General features: G+C 33.7%; 1 protein-coding gene across 1 annotated transcript in view; it reads right to left on the minus strand.

Moving 5' to 3' along the window:
* Positions 1 to 17,836, minus strand: part of VPS13B (vacuolar protein sorting 13 homolog B) — an 823,218-nt gene that overhangs the window by 426,019 nt on the left and 379,363 nt on the right. The window contains exon 22 of the mRNA XM_032247702.1: positions 10,506 to 10,633. Coding sequence (XP_032103593.1) covers positions 10,506 to 10,633 — 128 coding nt within the window. The remainder of the gene's footprint in view (positions 1 to 10,505; positions 10,634 to 17,836) is intronic.

Raw genomic sequence — 17,836 nt, forward strand, 5'->3', positions numbered from 1 at the left:
GGCAAAATCAGAAGACTTAAAAATCAGAGCATTATTTCTTCCTTTCTTCCTTCTTCAAATTACCTAAATTGTAATTTCACGTATTATCTTAATGCTCTCCTATCCCCACTGGAGTTACATTAAGTTGCCAGCCCCTTAGAGATTAAGATAAAGAGATAAAGTAAGCCCAACCCCAAAAATAAATTCATCATAACTTCTTGAGTCAGAAGCAATGTAGACTAAAGTCTATTTGTCTTAGTGGTGCCTACATATTAATACTGTGTACTTCATTATTAAATTGCTCCAACAGCCTACGATACTTAAGTTATTGACAAAATACAAACTATATTGGTTAATTTCCTACAAAATATTTGTTATTCAAAGATGTTATCTGAAGGTGTGATAAAAACAATTTTTTTTAAATTCATAAATTCTTGGATATTCAAAGAAACTATATTAGAAAAAGACTACATTTTAAAAAGATAATAGCAATATCTCTTCTCTTGAGGCTAATACACTACTCTGGTGACAGCATGATGATATGTAACAGGTTTAGAATTCCTAGATAAAAAATTTGCCAACCTATAAATAAACAAGCCTGTTTGTCTTTGCTTCACATTTTGGGGCATGGACAAACTGATGAATTCAGTGAAGAAAAATACAGATAAAATTTTGCAAAAATAAGTGTATTGGTTCATGAAGCATAAATTCATTTTAGTTCTAAAATCTTATCCTGCAGATTAAAGTACATGTGTGTTAAGTAGTTTATTGATTTAAAATCATGACATGTTTTATTTATTTTGAAATAGAAATCTATATTGTCTCAGGTAAGTTACAGTTATGCTTTAAAATATTTAACATAATTCATCAGTAATTTTCAGTTGCACAATTTAAAATGGCACATTAAGAGCATATCCTTTATTAATTCAGGTTAAAATGTCAAAATATGAAGGGTCAATATTTAACACTTTATGCAGGTATTGATACTATGTTGAAAAATGCTTTCAAAAGTGTGCAGTAATTAGTTTAATATGTTATCATACACAAATATATGCACACATGTCCTTAGGAGCAAATTTAAATCATGCCAAAATTTCCAAAATCATAAAACATAAAATTTCACTAATTTAAAACTCAATTATTCCATCAAGTATAAACAATGTGAGCAATGCAAACAGAATCAACAGTATAGTAGCATCAGATACATAACAACTCTAAAATCAACTTTCTAAAATATGATATATGTTGTGAGAATTCCTTTAATGATAAGAATCATATAATTAAAATTACTCAAAATTATGATATTATATCTATTATATATACTAAAGCTATCACATAAATCTTTTTACACTTTTAAAATAACTGTTAAACTTTATGTATAAAATTGTGGTTTTAATGTAAAATGTTGAGTGATTTATATTACTGAATATAAATCTGCAGCAGTAAATTTTGAATTAATGTAAGGATCTGACAATCTGAGGGAAAGAAAATGAAGTAATCTGCCAGTAAGAAGTCCTCAAGCTGGGGGTCAGATCATGTTCATGGAAACCATCTGGTTGGGACCCTCTGAGCCACACCAAACACAAATGATCTTTTAAAAAAATATCCTATTCATGAATGCATCACAGCTGCACTGAGTGTTACTTCATTTTTCCATGGCAACATCCTTTCTGTTTCAAGGATCTTGTTTCAGTTTTGGTAGCAACGTGTTCTTTTGCCAATATTGAACACATTCATGTGTTAAAGTGAAGGGATTATTACAGATTCTTGAAGTAGAACTACCTCTATTTTGATTCCTACTAGGTCAAGGGCTACATATCTAAGTAACATATACTGAAGATACACCAATAAAGTAAAAATTATTTGTTATTCTTATTTTAATAAACAAAATGATTACAATGCATTTTTTTCCCTGAAGATTCTAGTTTATGTTATTTGTAAGATATATGCCTTTGCGTGTCCCTACCCCTATATGTGAGGTTTGGGGAACTTAGATTTTTTCTCTTTCAGTGCTCTATAATCATGATCCCAAGTCAGTTAAAAAGAAGAGACTAAGATAGATTTTATTTACCCATTCATCTGAAAATCCTAATTAACTACTGCCCATCATATAAAGCACTTTATAGATAAATGTTTTGAAATGTTGTACCACATTTTCTTGCCTTTTCAATAACATTACTATTTCCTATTCCCAAATAATATATTTAAAACTTGAAAATGTAATGATAATTATATTTTGCATAATTTCTTCAGAATCAAATGTTCTCTATATAAATATATGTTACTCTTCAGGAAACAGTTTCAAATAAAAAACAAAAATAAAGAAACATTGTAGGTTGTATTTCATTTACTTTTTCTTTTATTCATGTACTCTCTAATATCTATCACAAACTGACCTGGAAGTTAGGGATACGGAGACAAAAGACATAGTCCCAGCCCTAAAAAAGCTTAAAATAAGATCACTTTCAAGTATTAATATCCTAACAGAATTCTCACTAGAACATAAGCTTTATGAAGGTAAACATTTGTCTATTTTGTTCACTATATAGTTTCTGTACATTGTAAGTAGTACATGTAGTATGTACTCAATAAATAATTGTTATATAAGTAGAAACAATTATTTTGATCAGAGACAGTGGTGAAAATAATTGCTTCAAGCATATTGTTCATCATTTCATTCCAGCAGCAACCTTTAAGGTGATAAATAAAACTGATTTGTTAACGAGATGAATTCAATTCAGCTGTGGGATCTTTGACAAGTTATTTCATCTCTCTATGACTTCAGTTTCCCCATCTGTAAATGAGGGAAATTATATCATTGTATATATATTTAATATAGTAAGTGTTACCTAAATGTTTGCTAAAGAAATAGTCAATAAGTAACAGCAAGTCTCTCCTGTATGCGAGATCCCATTTATTATTAGTCGCCATAGATTTATAAAATACGTTCACAGTGCATTTATTTTTCAAATGCTGTTGCTTACAGTTTCACTATCTATGTTTACAGGGTCCACCAAAATAGGTAGTATTCCATTTGCACTACAACAAATATATAAACTATCACCCAAATCACAGCTTTCCTATTTGATAAATTTTCAGTGCATCATGAAAATATTTTGTATATCATCATATGCAGAACTTTAAATATACCCGATTTGGGGCCATAGATTAAAAGCCTATAGCTGTTTGTCTTGGTTGTCAACATTTCCAGAATAAGTTAGTTATAAATTTTCACACTTTTTCCATAAAAATCTTGTCAAGGGAAGACATTAAAAATTCCTAGATTTGAATTCCAGACTTCCTCCTAACAAACTACCATGTAATAGCTGTCACTTGTTCAGTGCCTATAAATAAGAATGTGAGCCTTTGTGAAAGATATAAGGATTAAATATAAAAATCTTACTTTTATAATTGGCACGATTAATAATTGATCTCTCGGGCCTAAAATGTCTATTCCTATTTAATCCTGAAGATAAAGGCCAAGGAGTTTGCTGGACATGAGGACTTCAAGCAGTATGATTTTTTTTCATCACTAGTCATGCTCTCGATGTAACTTCCTAGAAAAAATAATTCACCTGGCTCAGCTTAACTGGCTTATGCTGCTTGAGACACTTGACTGACACTCTCATCCAAATAACACAGAATGTGGGAAGCAGCTCCCAAAGGGAGTAACAGAGCATTATTACCAACAGAAAGAGACCAGAATGCTTGGTGCTGAAATTAAAAATGCCATTAAACTACACCGTCCACTCAGAAGACTCCAGAGAGTACAAAAAAAAAAAAAAAAAAGAAAAAAAAAGAAAAAGAAAATTGCTAGTAAATGCCATAGTACAACGTGACGAACTTCAGTGTAATGATAAAACAACAAAGCTAGGTCTGGCAATTAAGCAGAGAACTATCTTCCTCTAAAGGAGTAAATTCTAGTCAGCACATTTCTATTTCATCAACTGCATACTATTGCCAATTATGTGCTTCTGGAATAAAAACGTAGCTTTAATAGAATCTTTGCTAATGAGCAGGTTCAGAAAACTTGGAAAGAATAGGGGACTTATGCTAATCTACTGTTAAAAGTCCCCCAAAGTTCATACATTTTGTTATTTTGTTATTTTTATTTTTATTTTTGAGACGGAGTTTCGCTCTTGTTGCCCAGGCTGGAGGGCAATGGCGCGATCTCGGCTCACCGCAACCTCCATCTCCTGGGTTCAGGCAATTCTCCTGCCTCAGCCTCCTGAGTAGCTGGGATTACAGGCATGCGCCACCATGCCCAGCTGATTTTTTGTATTTTTAGTAGAGACGGGGTTTCACCATGTTGACCAGGATGGTCTGGATCTCTTGACCTTGTGATCCACCCGCCTCGGCCTCCCAAAGTGCTAGGATTACAGGCGTGAGCCACCGCGCCCGGCCCCTGTTATTTTTATTTTTGAGACAGAGTCTCACTCTGCTGCCCAGGCTGGAGTGCAGTGGTGCAATTTCAGCTCACTGCAACCTCCACCTCCTGGGTTCAAGCGATTCTCCTGTCTCAGCCTCCTGGGTAGCTGGGACTACAGGTGGGCACCACTATGCCCAGCTAATTTTTGTATTTTTAGTAGAGATGCGCTTTCACTATGTTAGCCATGCCAGTCTTAAACTCCTAACCTCAAGCTGTCTGTTTACCTAGGCCTCCCAAAGTGCTGGGATTACAGATGTGAGCTACCATGCCCAGCCCAAAGTTCATAGTTTGTTGTTGTTGTTTTTTAAAAGACTGTCCAAGACTACAGGGAGTATTACAAAATAATCCATTATAATTAAGTATGGAAAATCCTTCTTCCACACTGAAAAATAGGATACGGCAAGTATCGTTAATGATTTTACATAATACACATCTATTTTTTACCTATTCTAGGTAAAAAAGAATATGGGCTTAGCAAATACCAACTTTGGCTACAAAATCAACTTTCCAGAACTCTGGTTCCAAACATAATTACTTGCTCAAACTTCCACTAAAAGAATAATAACCATTAAGTTATGATGTCCTGTGTTATCTGATGACAACTTGCAGGGTTTTCTGCGTTATATTTTGGCTCATAAAACATCTTAGAATGCTTTTAAAAATAAAACTCAGATTTTCTGAGTCTAAATTGTAATCATTTAATCAGAATCTGGTTTTATCTTTTAAAATGTTCAAAATACATTAACATCTGGAAATGTTTAAACACAGAGTATGTTTAACACAGGGCTGAGACTAGGGTGAGGCAAGCCAAGTACCTAGGTCATATTCAAGATAACCTACATAAAGATGTGTTATTTAGTACTGCCGTGATTATGTTAACTGATACTCAATACACTTACTCAAATTGAGGGACCACAAAATAAAACATAAACTTCCAAATAGTAAGGAAGGTAAATTTTATATGTATTTTACTATAATTAGAGATAAAAAAAGGAAAATCACTACCATCACTTACAATTAACTCAAAGTGATATATAGCATTAAATTTGTTCGTGGTGATAAAGCTAATAAAGGTACTGCATCATTGTAAAATAAGCAAAAGAATCACACAATACTGTTAGAGTTGGAAGTAACCTTAAACATTATTTAATTTATCCATTTTATACTGCAAAGAAGCAAGTAAAGCACATAACACCTAGAATCTGACATTGCTAACCACTAGTTACTTAAAATTCTATGCATTTTGTGCTTTCATGAACTCTCTGGTTTCTCCTCCTCCACTTCTGATCACTAGAATAATTTCTTCAAGGCCGTTCTCTCTTCCACTACTTTTAAAATGGTAATCCCTTGGCCCAATGCTCTTTCAACTTTACATGCTTGCTTGAATTACCCATTCTCCTGGTTTGAAAACCATCTGTAGATAACTCCTAAAATTATTATCTCTTCTCTTAATCTTGTCTTAAACTCCAGATATAAATATCTACTAGATACCTGGATGTCTCACATACATTTAAAATACATATGTAAATTCAAAATCCCTATTTGCCCCTAAACCAGAAAAGCTGCTTCATTTAATAGCATCACTGCCACCCACACACCAAATCTAGAACCTAGAAGACCTCTTAGACTCTGATCCCTTATTCCCCAAATCAATTAATTACTAAGTCCTGCTGATTTTATCTTAAGTCTCTCAGGAATCACTGTCCACTTGGCTTATTGCCTAGTGGTTTGAAACCTTTGTGTTATATTTCAGTAGTTTTTTGGTTATTTCAGGCAGTGGAATAAATCGGGTTCCTGTTACTTAATCCCAGCCAGAGAAAGACATCCTCCAGTATATCTTATATTGTAGAATACCGATATAGCTACTAGTTTATAGTGTAAAGATTTTTTATTTTACTTGGAATCTCAAATTGAAATATTTTCCTAGAGCTGTCAATCATGTAACCCAATACTATCTTTCATGTTCTCTATTGCAGAACTATTCAAAATGATATCAATAAAAAGATAATTATACCACCTTATTCCATTATTTATATGATAGATAAGAGGGAATGAGGTTATTTTTAATATAACTACTTCTATTATCATGAAATAACATTTAGGGCTACAGTAAACTTTAAACAACTAAATATTATTGGTAGCTATCATATTCTAAACCATACAATGGTGTCAACTTCATCTTCCACAAAGCAATAAATATCCACCTAGGATAGTATCTAAATACAAGCCCTAGGCATCCTTTCAGTAAGTAACATTCCTCTTGATATTCCCATTTCTCTTTTTTTTTGTTATTAAGTTTTCTAAGGGGCTCCCTATAAGATACCTCATACCATGGCACTTAGCCTTTTCCCAGCTAGACCATGACAACTATTATGTCTCTTCTGTTTTCTCAGAATATAGCCTAACACCTAACAAAAATTAAGTGCTAGATGTCACCACTGTACAATGGCTATCTCTAGGGGAGAAGGACAGGTAAGTCAACATAAGGAGTTATTAGGATATTTATTAAACGGATTCATGATGGCTGAGATTGGTGAAATATAGCTGATGTCACTAAAACAGTCATATTTCTGCAAACTAAGAGTTAAAAACCATAACAAAAGAATGACAAGGCACGCTTTCTTCCTCCCATTCTTCTCTTAACTTTCTTAACAAGCAGCATGCTCAGAAAATAAACACTGTAAAGGACTGCTAAAATCAAGGTTATTGGCTCTTATATTAAGTAGTATTTTTATGAACTGGAAATGTTTTGGATGATTTCCAAAAAGTCTTTATGACAAGTATGTATTTATTATAGGGATTAGACTACACTATAGCTATGCATAATGTGTCTATAACCATCAGTATTCATTTTCTATGCTATATAAGAAATCTCCACAAATATAACAGCCTAATACAACAGACATTTGTTGCAGTTTCTGTGGGTCAATAATATGGGTATGGTTTAGCAATCTTGTAGTTTCTGTGGGTCAATAGTCTGGGCATGGCTTAAATACTTGAATTATGGACTCAAAAAGCTGCAGTAAAAGTACTGACCATCTGTGTTTTCATCTAGAGGCTCACCTGGGGAAGAATACACTTCCAGACTCACTCTAGTAGTTGCTTTAGTTGCTCACAGAGACAATTTCTTCACATTTGTAGGATGAAGGGCTAGCTGGAGTGTAGGACAGACTAGGGATTTCATAAATATTTTCTGAATAAATAATTGAAATTTCATTCAACTGCTAAATTTTGAACTTAATCAAATCTCCTTTATTAAGTGCCACTTTTTTTTTTTTTTTTTTGGAGACAGAGTCTCACTCTGCTGTCTAGGCTAGAGTGCAATGGCATGAACTCAGCTCACTGCAACCTCGGCCTCCCTGGTTCAAGCAATTCCCCTGCCTCAGCCTCCCAAGTAGAAGGGTTTACAGGTGCATATCGCCACACACAGCTAATTTTTTTGTATTTCAGTAGAAAGGTGTTGGCCAGGTTGGTCTCAAACTCCTGACCTCAGGTGATCCACCTGCTTTGGCCTCCCAAAGTGCTGGGATTACAGGCGTGAGCCACCACACCCAGCCAAGTGCCACATATTTTTAACATTAAATTTAACTAAGGCTGAGCGCAGTGGCTCAGGGCGACAGAGTGAGATTCTGTCTCAAAAATAAAATAAAATAAATAATTGGAAAATAAAGAGGAAAAAAGCTAATAGCCAAAAGGCTAAAACATACTAAAACTTTCTCCTTGAATACTGTTTTTTTCAATATAGTTATTTTCCAACACATAGATACTTTCTTATATACTTCATTGAATTTCTAAAAAAAACAATATTCTATCTGTTATAATTTCCTTTCAACCTAAATAACTTCTTTCAGGACATCTTTCAGTAAATTTCTATTGGAGAAAAGTTCTGTCTTTATGTATTTATTAGCCACCATTTTTGATGAATATTTTGCTGACTAAAGAATTCTATGTTACATGCTGATTTTCCGTAGCACATAAAAAGGTGTTATTCAATTGTCTTCTGGTTTCCATTGTTTCTAATAAGATGTAAGGAATTATTTTTAATACTGTTAATCTATATATAACATGCCTTTACTGTCTACCTGCTTTTAAAATTTTCTCAAAAGGACAGCAACTAAAATGGTGTGTTGGCAAGCCCTGGACATCTGTAGCTTAATTCTACTGAGGACACACTGACAGAAAAGGAATGCTGTAGAATCATCTCCATGGTAGGTGAAGGTAACACTAGGGGTGTTAACTCCATCACTTTTTGTCTGCCTGCTGAAGGGCAGTGCAGTCGTTAGCTGCTTTAGAGAAAAGCTACAGCTACAGGAGAGAAAGAATGAAGAAAGAAAACACAAGTTATTGAGTACCCAAATGTTTCCTGATTCTTCTAGGGTTAGCTTAACTGACACATAAGTTCATACAGGAGAATTATCATCATTATACTCAAATTATTTTAAGTACAATAATTTAATGAATGTTCTCCTTGCCAAACTATGATCTCCATGAGGGCAGGACTGCATTGCCTTTCTTCAGTATGTTCTTTGAATACAGTACATTAACTTTTGCAAAATGAATCAATAAATGAATAAATTTTGTTAGTTGCTTTCATATACTTTATCACTCTATATTTTCCACCCTCTTCATGAAGAAGACATTATAATCTCCAATTTGTGGACATAGAAACAAGAAGAAACTCCCCAATATCATATAGCTAAGAAATACATACCTAGGTCTGCCTTATCTCTACTTTCAACCTCTTCCAGGATAGTCTTCTGGTAAACAAGAGTATTTATACATAAAGATCTTACCACTTTAAATAAAATAAAATAAAATGCTCTCCTTAAGTTTTCAGTAGTTTGACTACTAGGTGCTTAGCTATGTTCTCCTTTTTATATACTCTTCTTGAAGTATTCTGAGATGCCCAGATTTCAAAAAGTGATTTGCTTGTCACTTTTTTTTTTTTTTTTGATTTTAGCCCACTGCTTCACAGTAATGTCAATTTAAGACCTCATATCTCTATGAGCTTAATATAGCTATAATTTTATAGATCATAAAGCCTTGTTCTCATAGTTAAGGTGGAAACAACTTTCTATTGCAACTTTTATATCTTAAGTCAAAGTGAAAGGCATTGACTTAAGCCTTTGATATTACTATCTGGTACATATAAAATCCTATAAGCATGCCTATGGTATCACAGAGAAAAAATCCTATGCAAAAACTAAAATTTATAACTGTAAGCTTATCAAATAAGCATCTAATTGTATATTTTCGTCAGGCTAAACATAGTCTTGAAGGAAAGTAATTCAACAAGATAAAATTGTGCATTTTAAAGTAAAAATAGATGAGAAGAAAATTGAATAACAATAAGAAAATAGCTATCATTATAATTTTCTTCTCCCTTTATTTATTTATTTTTTTTGACAGATTACTGCTCTATTGCCAGGCTGGAGTGTAGTGGCACAATCTTGGCTGACTGTAACCTCTGCCTCCTGGGTTCAAGTGATTCTCCTGCCTCAGCCTCCCGATTAGCTGAAACTGCAGGTGTGCACCACCACACACAGCTAATTTTTGTATTTTTAGTAGAGACAGGGTTTCACCATGTTGGTTGGCCAAGATGGTCTTAATCTCCTGATCTCGTGATCTGCCCACCTCAGCCTCCCAAAGTGCTGGGATTACAGGCCTGAGCCACCATGGCCAGCCAATTTTCATATTTAACTTATAATTAGGGAGGGAAAACAATTAGATAACTCTTTCATGTTAATTCCAACTCAGACTTTATCTCAGTACTGAGATATGAATGAATCTATATGTACATTAAGCATTTAAAATTGTAAAAATAATGCTTAAACAAAAAGTAGAATTAACCAAAATATTTTAATTCAAGGAACATCTCAAAATGTGTATATTCTAATAACTATAAGGAAGATCATACGAGTTTCATAAAGTTATTTTATGGTAAGTGAAGTACACCAATTATTTTCAATTAAATTATGAAAATGAGATGGTATACATAATTGTTACATGTGAGAAAATTCTTACCAGTATTAACAATGCTGGGAATTAAAAAGGATTATAGAAATTAGATCCATAATATTTCTAACTTTTATTTTACCTGTAGTGTGAGATGCTTCACTGCATTCCAAACTATTCCAATAAATTCCTTCATTCTTTCTTCAGGACTTCTACAGCCTTCAGATATATTCAACACAGCTTTAACAGGAACTGACAATGGGCGGGATTCTAAGTATAAGAATGGCTAATTATTTAATAGAAACATACCTTACAATCTCACAAAAATATGCCAAAAGTATTTTTAAGATTATTTTCTTGCTTAAAATTATACTTTTTATATGAGGTTACAAATTATTTTAGATCATTTTCTCTTATATAATTACTGATTTTTGTAAGTATTCAAAAATAAGTAGGCCTAATTTGTTAGAAGTCAGGATAGCATTCACTCTTGTTCACTCTTGTCAGGATTAGCGACTGGGAGGTAGACTTATGAAGTTATAATAATGGTCTATTTATTAATTACATACATGTATTCACTTTGTAAGAATTCATTAAGCAATAACAACTTGTCAAATTTTCAGTATAAAGGTAATACATCAATAATTTTTTTTCTTGGGAAAAAAAAACAACAGAAATTCAACTACAAAGCACTTGATTCACCCAAAATTGATAGAAAGTGAGTCTTCCCATATGTAAATGTTCCTGATAACAAAAGGTTACCCACATAATCTCTCAGTTTTAAAAAGTGATTCTGGCCAGGCACATTAGCTCACACCTGTAATCCCAGCACTTTGGGAGGCCAAGTCAGGCAGATCATTTATGGTCAGAAGTTTGAGACAAACCTGGCCAACATGGTAAAACCCCGCTTCTACTAAAAATACAAAAATTGGCCAGGCATGGTGACAGGTGCCTGTAATGCCAGCTACTTGGGAGGCTGAGGCAGGCGAATCACTTGAACCAGGAAGGCAGAGGCTGCAATGAGCTGAGATTGTACCACTACTGCCTGGGCGACAGAGTGAGACTCCGTCTTAGGGGGGAAAGAAGTGATTTTGGTAATAACCAAAAGAGGTATGTGATTACATAAAAGGAAGATTTTTTAATAAAATGAAATGTGATCTTCCAATCTCTATATTATTTAAAATTTTGTTCATCCAAAGTACAGAAATTAGAGGACTTCAACCATGTTTTCATGATGAAAGGTTTCAGGAATTATTTTAAACAATTGAGTAATTTATAATAATGTATTAAAACTAAACAGATTGATTTAAAACTGAACAGATACATTTATATAATACATCTTATGTTAATGCAAATACATAATTTATATGTAGTATGTTAGGTACTTCTAAAGTAGCATAAAATAAATAAGTCAGATATAAATAAATTAAATTTGAAGATTCTATTATGCTCTCCAAAATAAGTAGTACCATAGTACCACTAAGAGAATGACTAGTTGCCATATCCACTATACTTCCCCTCTCCCTGCAACTTGGTTAATATATGAGCATTGATACTATATTTTAAATACCTTAAGGGCATGAAGAATGGCCTTTTTCTTTCTCATAGTTATAATGTCATATGTGATGACATTGTGAATATCAGAAATTTTAAATAATGTTTATTAAAACAAACCAGTTTGGAAGAGATCCATGTAGAACTCATGGGGCAGAGCATTATAGTAGGCAGATGAAACAAAAACAACAAAAGCCTGGTTAGAGGTATGCTTGGGATTTTCAAGCAAAATATGGAAGCAAAGATGGCTTGAGCAAAGTGAGTAAGGGTGAGAAAAGTAGGAGATGATGTTAGAGCAATATAGGGACCAGATCATACAGGGCTCATGTAGGTTTTAGTAAGGAGATAGTTTTTACTTGAGGGAACTGGAACAGAATGACAGATTCTGAATTTAGTCATGGCACTGCTGAATATGCACTTTGAAAAAACTTCTCTGGCTGCTATGCAAAAAATATACTGCACGGATTAAGTGTTGAAAAAGAAAGACAGGTTGTAAGGAATGGTAGAAGCAACAAGGTGGCAAGAAGTGCTGAAACGCTGTATCCATTTCAAAGATATTGCCAATACAACTTACTGATGGATTAGATGTATAGTAGGAGAGGAAGCAAAGATGACTCCAAGGTATTAGGACTGAGCGACTGGAAGAACAGAGTTGTAGGAAAAGTACATTTGAGAGGAAAGGAAACTTAGTTTTAGATGTCTTAAACTGAGATTTCCATTAGCCATCCAAATAAAGATATAAGGTGTCAAAGAGATAAACAACTATATGAAAATAGAAAAGAATACGAATAGTTAATTTACAGAAAAAATATTTGGCTAGTAAACTTATGTTTTAAATGCTCAACTTTGCTAACAAAGAAATAAAAATTAAGATATCAGATATCCAACAATCAGACATAGTTTTCATCTGTTACACTGGCAAACATTTTAAAGAGTTAATTTTTGTAACTACAAAAGTTGTCATTGTTGAAGTCTCTTGTGAGAATGTTTTATATATGGGGAAAATAGGTATGCTGTATAGAATTGAATTGCAACAGAGGGCAATTTATAACTGTTACAAATTTAAACATGCCAGCCATGGTGGGTGGCTCATATCTATAATCTCAGTGCTTGGGGAGGTTGAAGCAGGTGGATCATTGAGAGTCAGGTGTTCGAGACCAGCCTGGCTAACACGGTAAAACCCCCTCCCTACTAAAAATATCAAGAAAAAAAAAAAAAAAAAGCCAGGTGTGGTGACATACGCCTGTAATCCAAGCTACTCGGATAGGTGAGACAGGAGAATTGCTTAAGCCCAGGAGGTCAAGGCTACAGTGGGCCAAGATTGTACCACAGCATTCCAGCCTGGGCAACAGAGTGAGACTGTTTCAAAAGAAAAAAAAAAAATTCAAACATGCTTGTTTTATAAAATAATCCAATTTCTAAGAATATGCTATGGAAAATTAAAAGATGTGAGGGTTCATGCACACAATTTATAAAAGATATTCAGCATCAGTGGAAATATCTGCAATAGCAAAAAAGAAAGAAAGGGAAGGAGAGAAGACGAGAGGAAATATGCTAAACAATTTATCTGTCCATCAAAAAAGAAACAGCCAATTTGGGAATATTTGCAATAAAGATTATAATTCAACCATTTAAAGATGAGGTACAGTTATATGACTAAAGGCATATTTTTGGTAACTCAAGAAGTGAAAAAACTCAAACATATGTTTGGTATAATCCAAATATGTTTTTGAAACAATATATTGAGTTTTATTTGTCTTCCCACACATAGAAAAAGTTATAGAAGAGTAAAAAAGCAAGCCTTTGACAGAGTACATCTGAGGACGGAAAAATGGAAATGATGATTGGTAAAGGAGTGGTAAGTATTTAACTTTTTACTATGTATATTTCAGAATTAATTAAATATGTTATAAAAATGAATTACCTGTTGTAATGTTTTAAAACATATATATTAATGTACTTTGTACTTATTAGAGCTTCTTGTTTTTCTTTTGTACCTTAGTAATTATTAGAAGAAAATGTCTACCTAATATTGCTGTATAGCTCTAGCTATCTAAGTAATTGGTTTAAAATGCAGACCAAACTTTAAAATTACTTGAAACTATGAATAGCAAAGGTTTCCACAAAAGTCTCACAGTCAAAATTTCAAAACCTACTGACGCAAAATATTAGTACTATATAAGTACTATTATTACCATTTGAAAATAAATCTATGTAATACATGCTAGCATTTCCAAGCAGTATGGGCACTAATAAACTACTATCAAGAAATATTTCCAGTCACCACTAACCAAAACAGCTACATGTTTTTTGTAAATACTATATTCTCTAATGAAAAATTTAGAGACCTTGAAATCTACATGTGGCTTAAAAGTGTTGTTCAAATTGGTATGACAAACATAATCAGTTGAAAATTCTCATGAAGTAACATAATCTAGTTATTCAAAGGGTAAAAGTACACTATTTTGGATATACTAGTTTTCAATTCATTATATTTATAAAAGATAATAGAAAGACAAGTTTCTAAAAAAAGAATATTTTCTGTAGCTAAGTGTATTTTAAAGGCAAGACAGGTATACTTATAAAACTCTGTCAAGCTTGATGCCCATCGACCTTATTTAATCAAAACATCTACAGCACCTAGTACATGCCAGGCACTGCTACAAGTGCTTTATAAATATTAACCTGTTTGTCTAGGCATGGTGGCTTATAGCTGTAATCCCAGCACCTTGGGAGGCTGAAGCAGGCAGACTGCTTGAGCCAAGGCGTTCAAGATCACCCTTGACAACATGACGACATCCTGTCTCTACCAAAAAAAATTATAAAAATTAGCTGGGTGTGGTGGTAGATGCCTGTATGCCTAGTCACTTGGGAGGCTGAGGCAGGAGGATCTCTTGAGCCTGGGAGGTGGAGGTGGCCGTAAGCTGAGTTCATGCCACTGCACTCCAGACTGGGTGACAAAGTCTCAAAAAAATAATAATAATAACCTATTTAACCCTTGTAACTACCTGACAGGAAATATACTATTTTCAGACTCTTATTATCACCATTTTCAGATAGGAAAACTGATGACAAAGAGGTTAAGTAGCATCTCAAGTCACTCAGCTGGTAAGTGGCAAGACAAGAATATTAATCTAAGCAGTCTGGTTCCAGGGTCCATCCTCTTAACTACTATGTTATGCTGCCTTTTCTATTATTCCATCTCCATATGATGACTTCTAGTTCTATCAAATATATAATAAATGTATAACATTTCTACTATGGATCATGGACAATAGTTCAGAAAACATAATATTTATTCATTCCCACTAGAGCTATATAAAGCCTAAATTTAATATGGTAATGTGATTTCAAACATAGCTATTACACTTTCAGTTTTCAACCAATAAGTAAATAAATTTGAGACTCGAATTTCAGAGGTTCAAATAACATATCAACAAATATGTCTTGGGGATGAACCATTCAACTTGGCACAATATTATTCCTTCATTGGAATGATATTCTAATGAAGAAATAATGGAAAAAGTACTACCCCTCTAGAGCCTGGCAAAATTCTGACTTAATTCCATGTAACATATCATTCTTCATGGTACAACTTTAAATGTTTGAATATGTGTCTCTCTAAAGGAGCAGCTGAACATAGTGATATGGTGCAGCAAGAAACAGTAGCAGCTAATGGTCAAACACTGATGACACATTCTGGTTATGTCATCTTCTACTCTTACTCTTCCACTGATAAATAATCTTTATATACATATTTATTAACATGTAACCAACTAGACAGAATTTGATGAAAAATCATAAAGCCAGAAATTCCAAGCCACATAATTAAATTACTGTTTTTGTATCTATATTTCAATCAATGATTTATATGAAAACATCGCTTTACCTTCTTCAAGTTGAACTGGAACCTGATAACAATTACTCAAAGTCACTATGTCAAAATCCCTGTTCTTACTTTGGGAAACTGAATAATGATGTCAATGGTTAAATGGTAATTCTAAATATTCCGTAATATGTATAAACCAATGGCAAGAAATATTTTGAGAATCTTAAACTTCAGAATATAAACCATTTGGTACCAAACGGCTTATATTCTGAAGTTTAAGATTCTCACAATAACCACATTACTTCATCATATCAAAAAGTCAAGATACATTGGTTCAGCTGTAATAATTCAGTTTTCATAGTGAGCGCTTCTTAGAATTAAGCCCTTTCCGTTCTAGGGTTTTTTGTTTTTGTTTTTGTTTTTTTGAGACAGAGTTTTGCTCTTGTTGCCAAGGCTGGAGTGTGCAATGGCGCGATCTCAGCTCACCACAACCTCCACCTCCGGGGTTCAAGCAATTCTCCTGCCTTAACCTCCAAAGTAGCTGGAATTATAGGTATGCACCACCACACCCAGCTAACTTTTTTGCATTTTTAGTGGAAATGGGGTTTCTCCATGTTGGTGAGGCTCATCTCGAACTCCTCATTGCAGGTGATCCACCCACCTCGGCCTCCCAAAGTGTTGGGATTACCGGAGTGAGCCACTGACCCCAGCCTCTGTGTTCTAGGTTTCTATCATCTGCTAAGTAAAAGCTGTAAAAAAAGGTGATTTCACTAAAGTAGGTTAGGCTTAGTACTTAGTCAATAAAGAATTATTATTTCTAATAGAATATTTAAAAATTTTCCCTTTAAACATAAAACTTGTAACCATCAACTTATGTTTATGAACTTTATTCAGTACGGTGCTAATACCAACACAGTGTTCATTTTGCTGAAAGGAGAATTCATGTTTCTCCATTTATTTCATGTAGAAGTAGTACAATACCTTGCTCAGTAAATAATTAAACAATCAATTGGTATCTTTTATAATAGAGAACAAATCATATGTGTACCTACTTAAAATCTTTTCCTATTAGTATATTATTGAGATTTTCCTAATAGCATATTATTTGACATTCCGTATCACCTTTGTGTAAGGTACCTATTTATAATTTGTGGTTCCATTTTTATTTGAAATTTTAATAGTTATCAAGAAGAAAACTGTGTCAATTTTTATATCTCCTTTATGTTCATGGGAAATCAAATTGATAGCCAAGACAATATCATACTAGGCGGCAACTGCCTTAACCACAGTTCCATTACTTAAAAGATTAAAATATAAAAATTAAAAACCTCTAGAAAATAAGTCTTGCAAACTCAGATCATAGATCACCCTGCAGAGGAAGCATTTTTTGAAGAGTCAAAAGCAGACAGAGAAGATGACTATGAAAAATAACCCATAATGAAAATTGTGTTACTCTGTTTGCACACTGCTATAAAGAATTGAGACTGGGTAATTTATAAAGAAAGGAGGCTTAAATGACTTGCAGTCCCACAGGCATAACAGGAAGCAGGGGAGAGGAAGAGAGTAGAGGGGAGGGGAAGAGAGTGGAGGGCAGGAGAAGAGGGGGAAAGGAGGGGAAATGAGGGGAAGGGAGGAAAAGGGATGGGAGGGGAGGGGAAGGCAGGCAGGCAGGCAGGCAGGCAGACAAAGATAAAGTGTTAAAAGTGTTAACTGTTCATGGGCTTCAAGGTGTCTTTGTTATTTGGTATAGTTTCAAAAATACTTTTATTAAATAATATATGCTAATAGGAGAAAAATCAGAAAATATAGCTCACCAAAAAATAAGAAAGAAGAAAAAAGGAGGGAGGGAGGATGGAAAATTGAAATATCCCCTAATTTCAACATGTCAAAAAACATCATTCAAAAACTACTTGTGGAGTACCTATTACTTTCTTAAGGCTTAGGTTAAGAACTAGAAATTCTGTGGTGAGCAAAACAGACACAATCCCAGTCCTCATGAAGCTTATGCTTATTTGTAGATGCTTTGAGGTTTTTTGTTTTTTTCTTTTGTTTTTTTTTTTTTTTGAGACGGAGTTTCGCTCTTGTTACCC

The sequence above is a fragment of the Sapajus apella genome, unplaced genomic scaffold, assembly GCF_009761245.1.
Source record: "Sapajus apella isolate SASKATOON/1434 unplaced genomic scaffold, GSC_monkey_1.0 scaffold3, whole genome shotgun sequence".
Classification (NCBI taxonomy): domain Eukaryota; kingdom Metazoa; phylum Chordata; class Mammalia; order Primates; family Cebidae; genus Sapajus; species Sapajus apella.